This window comes from Anolis sagrei, chromosome 4 (genome assembly GCF_037176765.1).
Source record: "Anolis sagrei isolate rAnoSag1 chromosome 4, rAnoSag1.mat, whole genome shotgun sequence".
NCBI classification, from domain to species: domain Eukaryota; kingdom Metazoa; phylum Chordata; class Lepidosauria; order Squamata; family Dactyloidae; genus Anolis; species Anolis sagrei.
The window spans coordinates 29,736,900-29,752,109 of NC_090024.1; the positions used below are offsets into that span (position 1 = coordinate 29,736,900).

Genomic DNA, 15,210 nt, shown 5'->3' on the forward strand with positions numbered 1-15,210 from the left:
GCTGCATCACATGTTGACTCATGTTCAACTTGGGGTCTACTAAGGCTCCTAGATTGCCTTCACATGTACAGTTGTTAAGCAATGGAAGGCCAACAGTATCCACACTATTTATCTCCAATCATATCAGAAAATGGGAGGGTGCTCTGTGTTCCCCGTTTGGAAAGGAAGCAGCAAGGAAACTCCCAGATCTGGATGCCATAGCAGAGTAGTTGTTACATCCAAATATTATTCCCCATTCCTGTTCCATTGTATGTATGATCTATCCTGTGGGTATTTTCCTCAAGTAACATAACATGTATACCATTGGTGGAGCAGAAAGAAATGCGACCCCAGACAGATATTATTCCCAGCCATGGAAACAATACATCTGGACCAAATTCCTTAGAAAAAAATTTATACAACATTCCAAAAATACTTTTTACACAATGGGAAAAGATATAAGCCTTTTTAAAAGTAAAATGTTGGAAGAATCATATGCTATATCAATATGATGTGCACAATGCCCTTAAAGATGCAAATAATATAATTGGTAGTCCTACGAAGCATTATTCCACCACAGCCACGATGTGTTTTTTCCTCTCTGGTACAAGTGGTACAGATCCAGGCTTGCTGTGTTTCTGGCGATTCAGTTCCCTAGAATGAGAAATATCAACATTTAGATTGTTTAAATCATGGTTTTATCACTTACACATTAAAGGGACAAAGTACTGAGGCTGTTTTACTGCACTGCTTCCAAATGATCCCACAAGGAGCAGAAAATTCTTGTTTGTACTGCCTTTTCAGTGTGAGATGCTTTGGGTCTTAACTCTGAGAGATTATGTCCAAGTTTATAATCATGGACAGAAATTCAGAAACACAACATCCAAGTAAAATAAGAGCTGAATGTGAAAAATAAATTCAGTATTCCCATATGTTTTTCTCAGAATATTCTATATATCTGGACTATGGAAATACTTACTGTTCTTTTTCCCCTAGCCCTTTGAACACAAGAAATCATTGTCACCAATCTGGCCTGCATTTTCTACCTTAATGACTCAGGCAAACCAAATGAATTCAGCAAATCATTACAGAATCAAGCCTGGAAAGGACTCAATGTGTTACCAGAAGAATATTAGAATAAAAAAGATTCTTTAAGAAATCACTGTAGAAATGTCTCAGGAGCTTGTTCCACTGCTGAAGTTAACAATTTTTCACTAAATCAGGGTCAAACACAGCCAAGTGCCAATATCTGACTCTTAGTGCCAATATCTGACTTTGCTCTGACTCTTAGATGGTTGCACCAGTTTTCCAGCCCTATTTCCAGATGAAAAAGTGCTGGTGATGGCAAGGAGAGCAGCTTGTCATTCTTCTCCCAGCAGCCACTGGACGAAGAGAAGACAAGGAAGCACCTCCATCTTTCTAATGAAGGGGATGCCACTTTTTTCTGCATGTTTTCCTTCTTTTCAGAGATTCTGGGAGCAAAGACATGGGAAAATGTGATGGGAAATCCGTGTGGTCACCCTTTCTATGTGCCTTCCAAAGCATTTTAGAAAGAGATGGCAGCTATGTGTCCCCTCATTAGAAAAGACCAGTTGCACTTTCCAAAAGTCTTTGCTTCCAGGACACCTGACAAAAAAGACATTTGGAAGAATAAAAAAAACGTGATTGCTTGGTTTTAAAGGAGAAGAGGCAAAAATAAAAATACAAGTAGAGGATGCAGCAGGAAGGGGCTGCAGTGATTTGCGACTCTAATAAAAAAAACCATGGCTGGGGGAAGTGAAAAGCATTGGAAGGCAGAAAACTGGGAACCCATGGGCTGCATGATTCCATTCCTCCTTCTACATTTATTCAGAAATTACTTTGGCTGACTGAAAGAATGGCTCAACACAGCATTCAGGTTATGACAAAAAAAATAGCAAACCGTACTTTCGTCGACGAGCTTCTCTCATGATCCGCTGTTCCTTGGCCTGGCTGTAAATGTTCTTTGGCAAGTGACGATGGCGATTTATTCGTTTGATCTGGGGGTGGTGCTGGAATTTTTCTTTCAATTTTCGATTATAGTTCATAGCTGCTTGCTCTCGAGGAACAATCTGGAAAAAATAGATCCTGACCTTAAAACTGTGTAGGGTATTAACAACAATATATCCCATAAGGCAAATCAGCAGAAAGATCCTGGAGGAAGTAGAAGATCTGTGGCTAACTAATTATGTAAATCCATACAGCATAACTATAAAAAAAATAATCACCAATAATAATCACATCCCAGAAATTAGATATTACACCCAGTCTCTAGAAGCTGGATTATTTGGATTGAGAGGTAAGAGGGCAATGAAGGAAAAAGATGGGGACAAATTCATAGAGACTTTAAGTAAGTCTTCCGTTAGAAACAGTCACTTGAGGTAACAAACATGGAATATTGAGCAAACTTGAGCATTGCACCCCCTAATTGTAGAATAAAGATGGGAAATGCTATACTGATTTAGTAAATGACATTATGAAGGGAACGGAAAAACAACTTGGATCCAGGATTTAATCCTGGAGGAGCGGGCAGACCTGGCGTGCATCACGGAGACCTGGCTGGATGAAGCGGGGGGCGTAAACCTCTCCCAGCTCTGTCCTCCAGGTTTCTCCGTGCAACACCAACCAAGAGCCGGAGGACGGGGAGGCGGTGTCGCAGTGGTCTATAGAGATTCCATCCATCTAACCAGGAGCCCCATCCCGCAGACCACAAATTTTGAATGCGTCCACCTGAGGGTGGGTGACCGGGACAGAATAGGGATTCTGCTAGTGTACCGTCCACCTCGCTGCACTACAGTCTCCCTACCTGAGCTAGCGGGGGTGGTCTCGAGCCTGGCGGTGGAGTCCCAACGGCTTCTTGTGCTGGGGGACTTCAACATCCACGCCGAGGCAACCCTCACAGGTGCGGCTCAGGACTTCATGTCCGCCATGGCAACCATGGGGCTGTCCCAACGAATAACTGGCCCCACCCACTGTGCTGGACACACATTGGACTTGGTTTTCTGCCAGGGATGGGAGCAGGGTGGCGGTGTGGAGGAGTTGTCTATCTCTCCGTTGCCGTGGACCGACCACTTCCTGATTAGATTTAGGCTCACTGCGCCCCCTAACCTCCGCAAGGGTGGAGGACCCATTAGGATGGTCCGCCCCAGGAGGCTAATGGATCCGAGTGGATTCCTGACGGCTCTTGGGGAGTTTCCCGCCACCGCGGTAGGTGATCATGTCGAGGCCTTGGTCGCTCTCTGGAATGGGGAGATGACCAGGGCTATTGACAAGATCGCTCCGGAACGTCCCCTCTCGAGTAACCGAGCTAAACCAGCCCCTTGGTTCACTGAGGAGCTGGCAGCGATGAAGCGAAAGAAGAGGGTTCTAGAGAGCGTGTGGCGCTCAGACCCAAGCGAGTCAAACCGAACACGGTTTGTGTCCTTTTTGAGGGCATACGCCGCGGCAATAAAAGCCGCAAAGAAAATTTTCTTTGCGGCCACTATTGCGTCTGCAAAAAACCGTCCGGCGGAGCTGTTCCGGGTTGTCAGAGGTCTTTTAACTCCCCCTATTCCAGGTGGGAGCCCTGACAATTCGGCAGCGCGCTGTGAAGCATTTGCTCGGTTCTTTGCAGACAAAGTCGCTTTGATCCGCGCTGGGCTGGACACCACATTGGATGCAGTCTCTGTGGATGTGACACAAGCACCTGCTTGTCCGATTTTGTTGGATTCTTTTCAGTTTGTGAAACCCGAGGATGTGGACAAGGTACTTGGAGGAATGAGACCCACCACGTCCATCCTAGACCCCTGCCCATCCTGGCTTCTGAAGGAGGCCAGAGGGGGATTGGCCGAGTGGGTAACGGTGGTGGTTAATGCCTCCCTTCGGGAAGGCAAGATTCCAGCGAGCCTCAAACAGGCTGTTATAAAGCCGCTGTTGAAGAAACCATCACTTGACCCCACTAAATTGGACAACTTTCGGCCTGTTTCCAATCTTCCCTTCTTGGGCAAAGTCATGGAAAGCGTGGTGGCCTCACAACTCCAGGTATTCTTGAGAGACACGGATTATCTGGATCCGGCACAGTCTGGTTTCAGACCGGGACATGGTACCGAGACGGTCTTGGTCGCCTTAGTGGATGATCTGCGCCGGGAGCTAGACAGGGGGAGTGTGTCCCTGTTGGTGCTCCTGGACCTCTCAGCGGCCTTCGATACCGTCGACCACGGTATTCTCCTGGGGCGCCTTGCAGAGATGGGTCTTGGGGGCACTGCTCTGCAGTGGCTCCGGTCATTTCTGGAGGGTCGTACTCAGAAGGTGTTGCTGGGGGACTCCTGTTCAACGCCACAGCCGTTGACCTGTGGCGTTCCTCAGGGTTCCATCTTGTCCCCCTTGCTGTTTAACATCTACATGAAGCCGCTGGGTGAGATCATCCGGAGTTTCGGGGTGCGGTGTCACCTGTACGCAGATGACGTCCAACTCTGTCACTCCTTCCCACCTGCTACTAAGGAGGCTGTCGAAGTCCTGAACCGGTGCCTGGCCGCTGTAATGGTCTGGATGAGGGCGAACAAACTGAAACTAAATCCAGACAAGACAGAGGTACTCCTGGTCAGTCGCAAGGCCGAACAGGGTATAGGGTTACAGCCTGTGCTGGACGGGGTCGCACTCCCCTTGAAGGCGCAGGTTCGCAGCTTGGGTGTGACCCTGGATTCATCGCTGAGCCTGGAGCCTCAGGTTTCAGCGGTGACCAGGGGAGCATTTGCACAGCTTCGGCTCGTGCGCCAGCTGCGCCCGTATCTTGGGAAGTCTGACTTGGCCACGGTGGTACACGCTTTGGTCACATCCCGCCTCGACTACTGCAACGCTCTCTACGTGGGGCTGCCCTTGAAGACGGCCCGGAAGCTTCAGCTAGTCCAACGCGCGGCAGCCATGTTGTTAACGGGAGCTGGACGCAGAGAGCATACAACGCCCCTGCTGTCCCAGCTCCACTGGCTGCCGATCCGCTACCGGGCCCAATTTAAGGTGCTGGTGTTATCCTACAAAGCCCTAAACGGTTCCGGCCCAAAATACCTTGCAGACCGCATCTCGGCCTACGAGCCCACGAGGGCCTTGAGATCATCCGGGGAGGCCCTTCTCTCGGTCCCGCCTGCCTCACAGGCACGTCTGGCGGGGACGAGAGAGCGGGCCTTCTCGGTGGTGGCCCCCCGGCTGTGGAACACTCTCCCTGTTGAAGTGAGACAGGCGCCCTCCTTGATGGCCTTTCGTAGGGGCCTGAAAACATGGCTCTTCGAGCAGGCCTTCAACTGAGTGTATCTTGGAACGACACTGGAATGAACTAGGACTATGAATTTTGGCTATGACCCCAGGACTTGGCGAAGCGGATTTTTAGTATAAGTATATGTTATGTCGTATTGTCTGGTTTGTATTGTCCTGATTTATTGTACACTGTCTTTTTCTGTTGTTGTTCACCGCCCCGAGTCGCCCCCGGGCTGAGAGGGGCGGTCAATAAATGCAAAAAATAAATAAATAAATAAACTATCTTTTAAAGATGCAAGTACCTTTGTTGTATCGTATTTTTCACACAACTACTTAAAACAGCAACCAATAACTATTATAGGAATTTTACATAATGTCTGTTTTGCTTGTCTTCTGCCAACCAAGGGAAATACATCAAATATACATATATTAGCATCACCCCTTTTTTACTTTGGATTTTTCACTAAGTGCCTGAAGCAACATCTCAATTCTTATACATTGGGTCATACTCACTCAGCAATCCATAAATAGTGTTCCACTCAAAGAAAAGCCATGAAAAACTGCGGAAACTCCCCAAAAGCACTTCTACGCACCCTAAATAGTGTATTTTCATCAGGAATAGACATAAACACATTCTGGTTACTATTCTAAAGATAACAAGATATATTTTGGGTTGCTGTGAGTTTTCTGGGTTGTATGGCCATGTTCCAGATATATTTTGCAAACTGAGAAAGCGGGTTATTCTTCTTCCCCATCAAGAATGACCCAATAAAATTGTGGGTCCTCTGAAAGATGATTATGAAGCTATAGGAAAAACACATAAAACACTTAAAATATTACCTCCATTTAACTGGCTGTCAAGAAAAGAACATTTGGGTCCAATTCTATACAGATAAATCACCACATTCAAGCTTGGCACAAGAAAATTTGTGTTTATATTTTAGGACAATCTGCAGTACTTTCAAATGGCTAGTAGCATCTTATTTTTCATTATACTGTTCTTTTAAAACTGAATAACTCTAGTTTTAAGGACAGAAACAGGGATGTCATCACCCCACTTCTGAAATCAAGTATGCTCATCTTTTCATTAGGCGAATACACACATTATTTTCCCCCTCGATACTTTGAAATTTATTTTTGTAGAAAGTACTTCAATAAATTATATTCTTTTTCAGAAATCACAATTAAAAAATATGGGGGCAATCTGAATGTATCCATATCTAATGATCTCAATATGATAAAAGAATGGGGAAATATCAGAGAGCTAGAAATGTCAATATTAAACATCTAGATGCTCAATTAGGGTTGTCTCAGCTCTCAAACAGAATAGATGTATGTATTTCACCATTATTTGAAATTTACAGGAAAGAAATACAGCTAAAAGAAAGTATTTTTCCTTATTCGTATTATCAAATTATCCCATAACGAGTTGTTTAGTCAGCAATGCATTCCAGACATTCTTGTTGAGCACATTGTCAATGGATCTAAATTAAAAGGCTTTCACTTTAATTAAAGGCAATTACATTTAGAATGGTAGCTGACACAACCTTTCTCCTGCAGACAAAAACAGTACAGTAGGCTTCCAGAGACATCAATTTTAAATTATTTCAGAACCAAAGCTGCATATTCAGACAAAGGCTGCAATGGGAACACTTTGCATTCTTTATTGAGACTCACAGTACCTATAGGATGCTTAATCTGTAGTAACAGAAAATAACACTATAGTAAGCAAGGCATATTCTTCAGAGCCACAGTGCAACGGGTTTCCCCTGTGTGGAACAAAGGCTAGATGTTGGTCAGGACCAAAGGCAGGGATAATGCATTTTTCATGATTCTATGGCCACTCCTGCCTACATATACTATTATTGTATATACTTGAGTATAAGCCGACTCGAATATAAGCCGAGGCACCTAATTTTACCATAAAAACTGGGAAAACTTATTGACTCAAGTATAAACTGAGGGTGGGAAATGCAGCAGCTACTGGTAAATTTCAAAATAAAATTATATTAATTGAGGCAACAGTAGGTTAAATGTTTTTAAATACTTACATAAAACTGTAATTTAAGATGAGACTATCCAACTTCGATTAAATCATTATTTTAACCTTCTTCAATCTAAATGTGCTTATGTATCCTTCCTATAATCACTATAGTTTATTTAACTATACATTTTAGGGAAAATGCTGTGTATATGAATGAATAAGGAAAAGTGGGAAAGATTGCCGCCAAGAGAGGAGAGGAAGGCGCACGCTGCACAAGAGAGGAGAAAAGAAGGTGTGCACTGAGCAAGAGAGGAGGAGAGGAAGAAGAGCTGGATTGCTGTGCAGAGAGCTGAGGGGTCCTGGCAGGAAGGCATTGGACTGAAAGAAGCCCTTCTTTCAGCCTCACACCTTCCTGCCAGAACCCTCATTTGAGAATAAGCGAAGGGGGGCTTTTTCAGACTAAAAATGGGGCTAAAAAACTAGGATTATACTCGAATATATACAGTACTTCATGACAGGGACATCAAATTCAGTCGATAATCATATACGACATGAATTATCACCAGTTTCCTTAGGTAGTCTCAATGGCACCATTTATTTACGGAAAAGAGATACCTGGATGCTCAGATAAACCTGAAGGTTTGCAGGATTGCAAAAATATTGAGGAAAGAAGAATTGTGAGTTTGAAAGAGTCCCTAAGGCAGCTCTATGGTGACTGAGCACTCTCAGTAGACATGGAATGATGACACTATTGATGATGGGGGTTTACAAAAAAAAAATAATTAATTGGGTAGGGGGCTATGGAATAGGGTGTTCTGAAACTCTGAACCATAGAGGCCCATACTGAAACATATTTTAAGTCCTACTTTAAAACCCTCATTATCTATTGCTATAATAAAGTTCTTCAGAGCATTAGTAAATGCTAATAATAACAGCCAATTAACGTTGTCCTGAAGTTTCACCTTATATGCAAAACCACTACATCACTGTAGCATTTTCTTTGTAAATATGAATATCTAAGATTACAAGACTGCACACTGAAGTCATTATTAAGAATATCACAGTATATATTTAAAACGTATATGTTATGTAACGAATTTTAATGTTATGTTGTGGCAAGTTTTCCAATAAAAAACACCTTTATAAAATTTGCATTGCATAAACACAGCCAAATAAAATTTGTTTTAGAAAGTAGCAGATTATCAATACGAGCAAAGGTATTCCTGAAATCGTTACAATGAGATTTAACATTTATCTTTGCAATGGTTATCCAAAATATCATAGGCTTAATCATCAGTGGAGTGTAGACAGGGTAAATGCCTCTGGCTCTTGCAGAGATGCTGTTCTTGCTTGAGTGTTCCACTGATTTTACGTAATGAGTGCAATGCCAAAAACATTAAAGAAGCAGAGGAAACATGAATGTCAGAACTAATGAATATTTGGGCAGCCCCAGTGTCAAAGTACAGCCTACCAGTCAAACAAGCATTCATCAACTATGAAAGCCACAAACTAAACAGCGTGTTTAGGTATAATCCAAAATGTCAAGCAAAATGCTTCAGTATGTGCCCGCCACAGAATACTGTAATGAGAGATAGTCACTAAAAGCATTTCGTACTGATAATTATAATTCTTTAAAACTGTCTTCAGGACACTTTCTATTTTAGAGACTCTTGCATGCATATATATCTTTCATGCAATCACTAGCGACCACTCTCATAGCACAAAGTTGAAGGGAACTCTCATAGCACAAAGTTGAAGGGACTGAGAAACCCTACTCTAGAAGCAGTCTCAAGCTAAATAGTAGAACTTAATAACTATGTCTAATGCTTAGTTATATACCTAATCATACAAAACCTTCATGAGGACCAATGGAACACAAAATCGTTAGATATACTTGTCAATATTTATTCAATATATTAAATCAGTGGGTTATTCTTGTTCCACACATCTAAACACAAACATGCAGCAGCTCAATTCATGAGATGAAAGTAGGGTGGGACCTCCACACACAAAAAGAATGGATAAAATACATGACCTGTACAAAGGCATATGAGTCATGCATTGTATTTATGATTGCACCCTTCCTACTGAGTCAAGATTGGAAACCATGGCATGTAACAGGATCTAAGAAATGCCACCCTGTCTATCATTAAAATAATCTCTGCAGCCCATATACTTGTATCTATGGATTTTGATATCTACTAAAACTCCAAAAGATCCCATTGTACATGTGCTCTGACCCCAGAGAAGAGCAGCATCCAAATATATCTTCATCTTATTTGGGACCAGCTACTACTGAGAACTATCATCCCTCTAGTTCAGTGGTTCTCAACCTTCCTAATGCCGCAACCCCTTAATACAGTTTTTCATGTTATGGTGACCCCCAACCATCAAATTATTTTTGTTGCTACTTCATAATTGTAATTTTGCTACTGTTATGAATTGTAATGTAAATATCACAACATAATGGTTGCAGATGTGTATCATATTCACACATGTATTTCAAATGAGGGTTAATATTTTTACATTGATTACTCTTTTCTGCTTTTCAATATTTAACTATTTTTCTTTAAAAACATAAAATTAAGATTTACTTACAACACCCAGCTTTTCAGAAGCATTTGCTTTCCACAAACGAATGTTCATTTCATCAGAGCCACACAAGATATACTTGTTGTCAGACGTCCATTTGACCGTTATCACATGCTGCATTCGCTTTGTATGATAGACCTCTCTAAAATAAGTCAAGATTGGCATAAACACCAAGTCAGAACATTTATATTAGAATTTTCTTCCATTTTAATCATTACAGTAGATAATAGTTTGTTAAACATAGATACTTCAACTTGACGACCTGTTGACATGACCCATGGGTAATCATAATAATTAGTCAACAGTCCAGGCTAAATTTTATGTTTCCACAAACCAAGTCGGTTTTGCAGTTGATAATATCAGATACAGATCCTGAACTTGATATAGATCTGGTTTAGTTAGGCACTTGGTCAACTAATAGTTTTCTTTAGTTGTGACTAACAGAGTGCCACACCCAGTTAGGACTATTACTCAAAAAATGACACAATTCAACCTAAGACCACAGTATGGTCTTAGAAGATCAGTGGACTTAATGGAATGGTTTCTATTAGCTGGATATGCTTTTTGTAAGCTAGTTAACTTGGGCTTTCATTAATTGGCTCATATCACATTAGAGGTTGACTGAGTAAGCTGCCTGTTTGTTCACACTGGCAATAAAATTTATTACACAGAAGGGTATTAAAGGAGAAGTCCTTACATCACAAAACAGTAATTGTTTTGGATGAAATTAAACACTTTAAATATATATATTTAGATATAAATACTGGTATAGTCTTAGTATATTTCTTCCATAGCTATTCCGTAGTTACTTAACAATGCAGTATATTCTTAAAGTGCATTCTTTTGTTTGTACTTGTACTTGTACCATAATGTATAATGCTATCTTTATTCAACTCTATGGTTTAACAATAAATAATCTACACATACTATTAATAATATTAATAATATTAATAATAATAATAATAATGTATAATATTTGCTCCTGGGTGGGCAATTATAAAAAGCTAGGACATTCACACCATGTCTGGAGTAGCAGACAGCATAAAAAAAACCTTTTTTACCCTCACTAATTACAGAGGGGCGCCAAACGTGGCAAAAATTTCTTTCACATTGCTTTCACATGAGACATTTTATAGTGTGCAGCAATTTTGGCAAAAAAAAATGTTTTGAACCCCCATAGGGCCACAAAACCCCAGGAGCCAAATGGGCACTGTGCACATCTCTGACTTACATGGAGACTTTTTTCTTATGTACTTAAGCTTGTCTAACTCAGTGGTTCCCAACCCGTGGGCCACGAGACCTAAAATAAGGTCCGAAGCTCTAGATTATTAAATATGGTTTTCTGTGGGCAAGCAGATGGCAACTACTGGATGGCATATGCTCTGTATCAGAAACTAGAGCTGATGTGGTCTATCCAATGCAATTTTCTGAATCAGCACCGCAAATAACCAAACCAAATCTAAAGTTGACCAAAGCTAATTTGTAACCCTTTTGGTACTAATGTCGGAGAGTGGTCCCTGATCAAAGTGGTCCCTGGTCCAAAAAAAGGTTGAGAACCTTTGGTCTAACTGAAGAAAATTCTATACCAAAATAAAGCTCATAACAATGAATAAAATACATATTTAGTTTATTTTAATTATTCACAAGGAGGGTCGCTATAGCAAAACCAGAATCCCTCCTCTTGTGTTATCCATATTACAGATATTTTTATGTTCCCTGTTGATTTTTTGTAAATTGACATCTTTTCCCAATGGCAGCCATTTAGTGATGGCACCTAGTGATATAGTTTTAAATATGTTCATCAAGTTAAAAAGTAGACCATTGCCTTGAAGTCACTCACTCACAGTTAACATTAAAATGTATGTCTGCAATGATTTCACACTTGCTTAAAAAGAAAAAAATAATTTGCTATTGTCAAACAATTTTAACCTATTCTTCTAAAATGAACTTTAAAATAAAATAATTGTGCAGACATTTGGATAATGCTTCTTTCTTTCATTCTTTCAATTTCTGTTTAAACTAGTATCTTTAGCTCTTCTAACAGGTATTGAAAGAGTCACTGTTTGAGGAGAATTAAAATACAATAGCACATGGGTGAATAACTTGGTTCTTTCATTTAATCACACAAACATCTGGTCCACTTGCCAGAGGCTCTTAACAAACTTAATAAACGGAGCGCCTCTTCTTTCTTCTGGCATCTCACGTTTCACATTCAGGATTTCATTAGGAGCACAGAATAAGCAATGACTTCCAAATCCTTAAGACTATGATGGAAACCAATTTGATTAAACTAATTAACTTTAGAGGTCTGGTTTTCGGTACTTATGTGCTAGCCACAGGGCAAATATATGTATTACTTATAGGATAGGCTCATGTTTTCAAAGTGATATGTCAAACAGGCCTAGGGAAATCACGAAATTTTGAATTGGCAAGAGGTTAAGATATTGTTTTTAATGGAATTTTAATTACAGTCAGCTTTCCATATTTGCAGGTTCGGCTTTTTCAGATCTAATTATTCACGGATTTGATGGAAATGTTCTCTCTAGGAATCCCTAGGGCCTTCAGCACAACACTTATAGTTACATTCCTCAAGAAAGTGGGGTTTTTTTAATCCAATAGAACACCTCTCACAGAATCTCTAGATTCTCCAATGTGATTTTTTTGTTAGCTTCTGTGCAGAAGTCATTATTATTATGTTTGTGTTTAACTGTTAGAGTATGTATTTGTGTTTGTAACAGTAGCTAAAACTGGAGTCATCTGGTTTGAATCCACAGTGAGCGTTGCCAAGGAGACGAGGCTGGCTAGCTCATGAGAGGGAGAAGTGGGCGGAGCCAAGCAGGAAAAGTTATGGGCGTTCTAAAAAAAGCAGCAGAGAGAGGCTTGGAAAGGCCTGAGAGGGAGGCTTGTGTTTGAGCGGCTGGTGTTTTTCAGTCTAGGAGGGCTGAAGAAAAAAACCTGGCCAGATTCTTTAGTCAAAGAAGACTAAAGGAAGCCTAGTTAAGATCCCTAGTTAAGGAAGGACTAGAGATCAGAGATTTGATCGAGGGAAGATCAAATTGAAAGGCTATTTATAGTAGTGAAACATTGTTCACTAGAGAGTTTCACCTCAGTGAAAGTTAGCCACAAGCTGTGTTATCTGGAAGAGTGGACAGTATTATAAACCACGTGATATTCAAAGTTCCATAAGTTATTTAACAGCCTGCAACCATAAGCTTTGTACACAATAAACTTGTTATCTTTTGTTGGAAACCATCTCATCTCAACTAATCTGCGTCTGTAGAGCCAGATCTCATCGGTGGTACCTCAAATACCTCACGTTGGTGGCAGTTACCTTAATTTACAAATAATAATTGGCCTTCTCCATAATATACTCTTCTACACAATTGAGGCCTGAGGTAAATTCCCTCCATAACATCCACATCTGTACAATTGGTGGCAGCGGTGAGATTAAAAAGTGCCTGAGATAAAATACCTCCATTATTAGGGTCTGCCGTTGCCAACCTCAGCAACACACAAGCACCTCCTCGCAATTGGTGATAGCGGTGGGGATCTTCAAAGATAAAATCCCTATACCCTGTCCATCGTTGTGTTCGCATCTTCCCAGCTTCCAGTAGCAATTTTTTTATTTGAGGTTTTTTACTTCGACTGACTGTAATTTAATGTAGTTTCCAATTTTCGCTACAACTCTTAAAAGCATATTATACCTTAAACCCTAATTATGCGTAAGAGGACCACGGTTGTTGTGTGCCTTCAAGACTTACAACAACCCTAAGACAAACCTATCATGAGATTTTCTTGGCAAGATTTCTTCAGAGGGTGTATGTTATCCCCTTCGTCTCAGCTTGTTTAACATTTACACAAATGATTAGCCATTGCCAGAAGGGACAGAGAGAGTTTCATCTATGCTGATGATCGTGCCATTACTGCTCAAGCAGGGAGCTTTGAAATGGTTGAACAGAAGCTCTCTGAAGCTTTAGGTGCTCTTACTGCCTATTACAGAGAAAACCATCTGATTCCTTATCCATCTAAAACACAGACATGTGCTTTTCATCTTAAGAACAGACAAACATCTTGAGCTCTGAGGATTACCTGGGAAGGAATCCCACTGGAGCATTGCAGCACACCAAAATACCTGGGAGGCACTCTGGATAGTGCTCTGACTTATAAGAAGCACTGCTTGAATATCAAGCAAAAAGTGAGTGCTAGAAATAAAATTGTATGAAAGCTGTCTGGCACAACCTGGGGATCACAACCAGACACAGTGAAGACATCTACCCTTGCGCTTTGCTGAAGTACTTCTCTGGTTTCTGTCCAAAAAGAAGCATGTGCTAATATTAGAGATACTGACTGAGCAAAGCAAAGTATTTTAGTAAATTGTACACTACAATATAAACTCTAAGAAAAAGTGAAAAACCCAACTATCCAACTTCAAACCGAACAACTGATTATTTTTTTAAAATGCAAGTTGCATGCTGGAGAAAGAACTTGTATCTTTCAAGGGTATCAACGTGTTTAACAAGTTAATGAGAACATTAAGACTGGTGGCAAGGGGAAGGGGGTCTCAAGAAAGGCTTAACTGTAAAATCACTGACCTGCTACGACCTTTGTCTACAGGAAAAATGCGAATAGATTTATCAAAGCTGGCAGACACAAATTCTTTCCCAGTAGGGGAGTAATCCACATCAAGGACTGCAGATACATGGTCCATATGAATCATTAAAGGCTTGTCAAGAAATCGCATGTCAAAAGTATACAGGCTGAAAATGAAATAAAGGCATTACATTTAATTTAACAAAGGTATAACCATTTTAGACAAATCCTTATATAATTAAATGTATTTTCATATTGCTGATATTTTAAAAAATCAGTTAACTTTAAAAAACATTTTTCTCATCATAACAATTAAAAAGCAACTACTATAGTTGCTTTTTAAATAGTATCCTAAGTTCATTAATTTTGGGAAAAAACTTTCCAAACACTCATTAGCTCCAATAATGCATCAGTACGTTAACACCATAGACTCTCCATTAACTGGAACTCAAGCAGCCAGAACTCTCAAGCACCAGGCAAAAAATAGCTATTTTTATAATACAGCAAAACAGTAAAACTCTTTTACACTAAGTTAAACTTGTCTTTATTTGCTTTTAATTACTGTATTGTAATATTAATATTAAGTCAATACAGAGTTTATGGTATGGTATAGTCAGGGGTATAGTATTAGTTAAAAACTACATGTATCTGGCATCCATGGATGCTGGTTAACTAAGAGTCTACTGAATATACTTTACTTATGAGTGGCATACATGAAATTAAGCCGATGTATAGTTTCATAATTTTTGAAAGCTCTATTTATTCAGCATATTTAAATGTCAGTCCAGGCTAATTTTATTTCATGTACTTTTGATATAAAT

At 40.4% G+C, this 15,210-nt stretch overlaps 1 protein-coding gene across 1 annotated transcript in view; it reads right to left on the reverse strand.

The window, feature by feature from the left end:
- Positions 1–377: 377 nt before the first annotated feature.
- The window catches only part of DCAF13 (DDB1 and CUL4 associated factor 13), a 31,704-nt gene continuing 16,871 nt past the window's right edge, over positions 378–15,210 (reverse strand). The window contains exons 8-11 of the mRNA XM_060775700.2: positions 14,392–14,556; positions 9,806–9,941; positions 1,906–2,069; positions 378–633 (exon numbers count right to left, since the gene is read on the reverse strand). Of these exons, the coding sequence (XP_060631683.2) occupies positions 546–633; positions 1,906–2,069; positions 9,806–9,941; positions 14,392–14,556 (553 nt within the window). The 3' untranslated portion in view covers positions 378–545. The remainder of the gene's footprint in view (positions 634–1,905; positions 2,070–9,805; positions 9,942–14,391; positions 14,557–15,210) is intronic.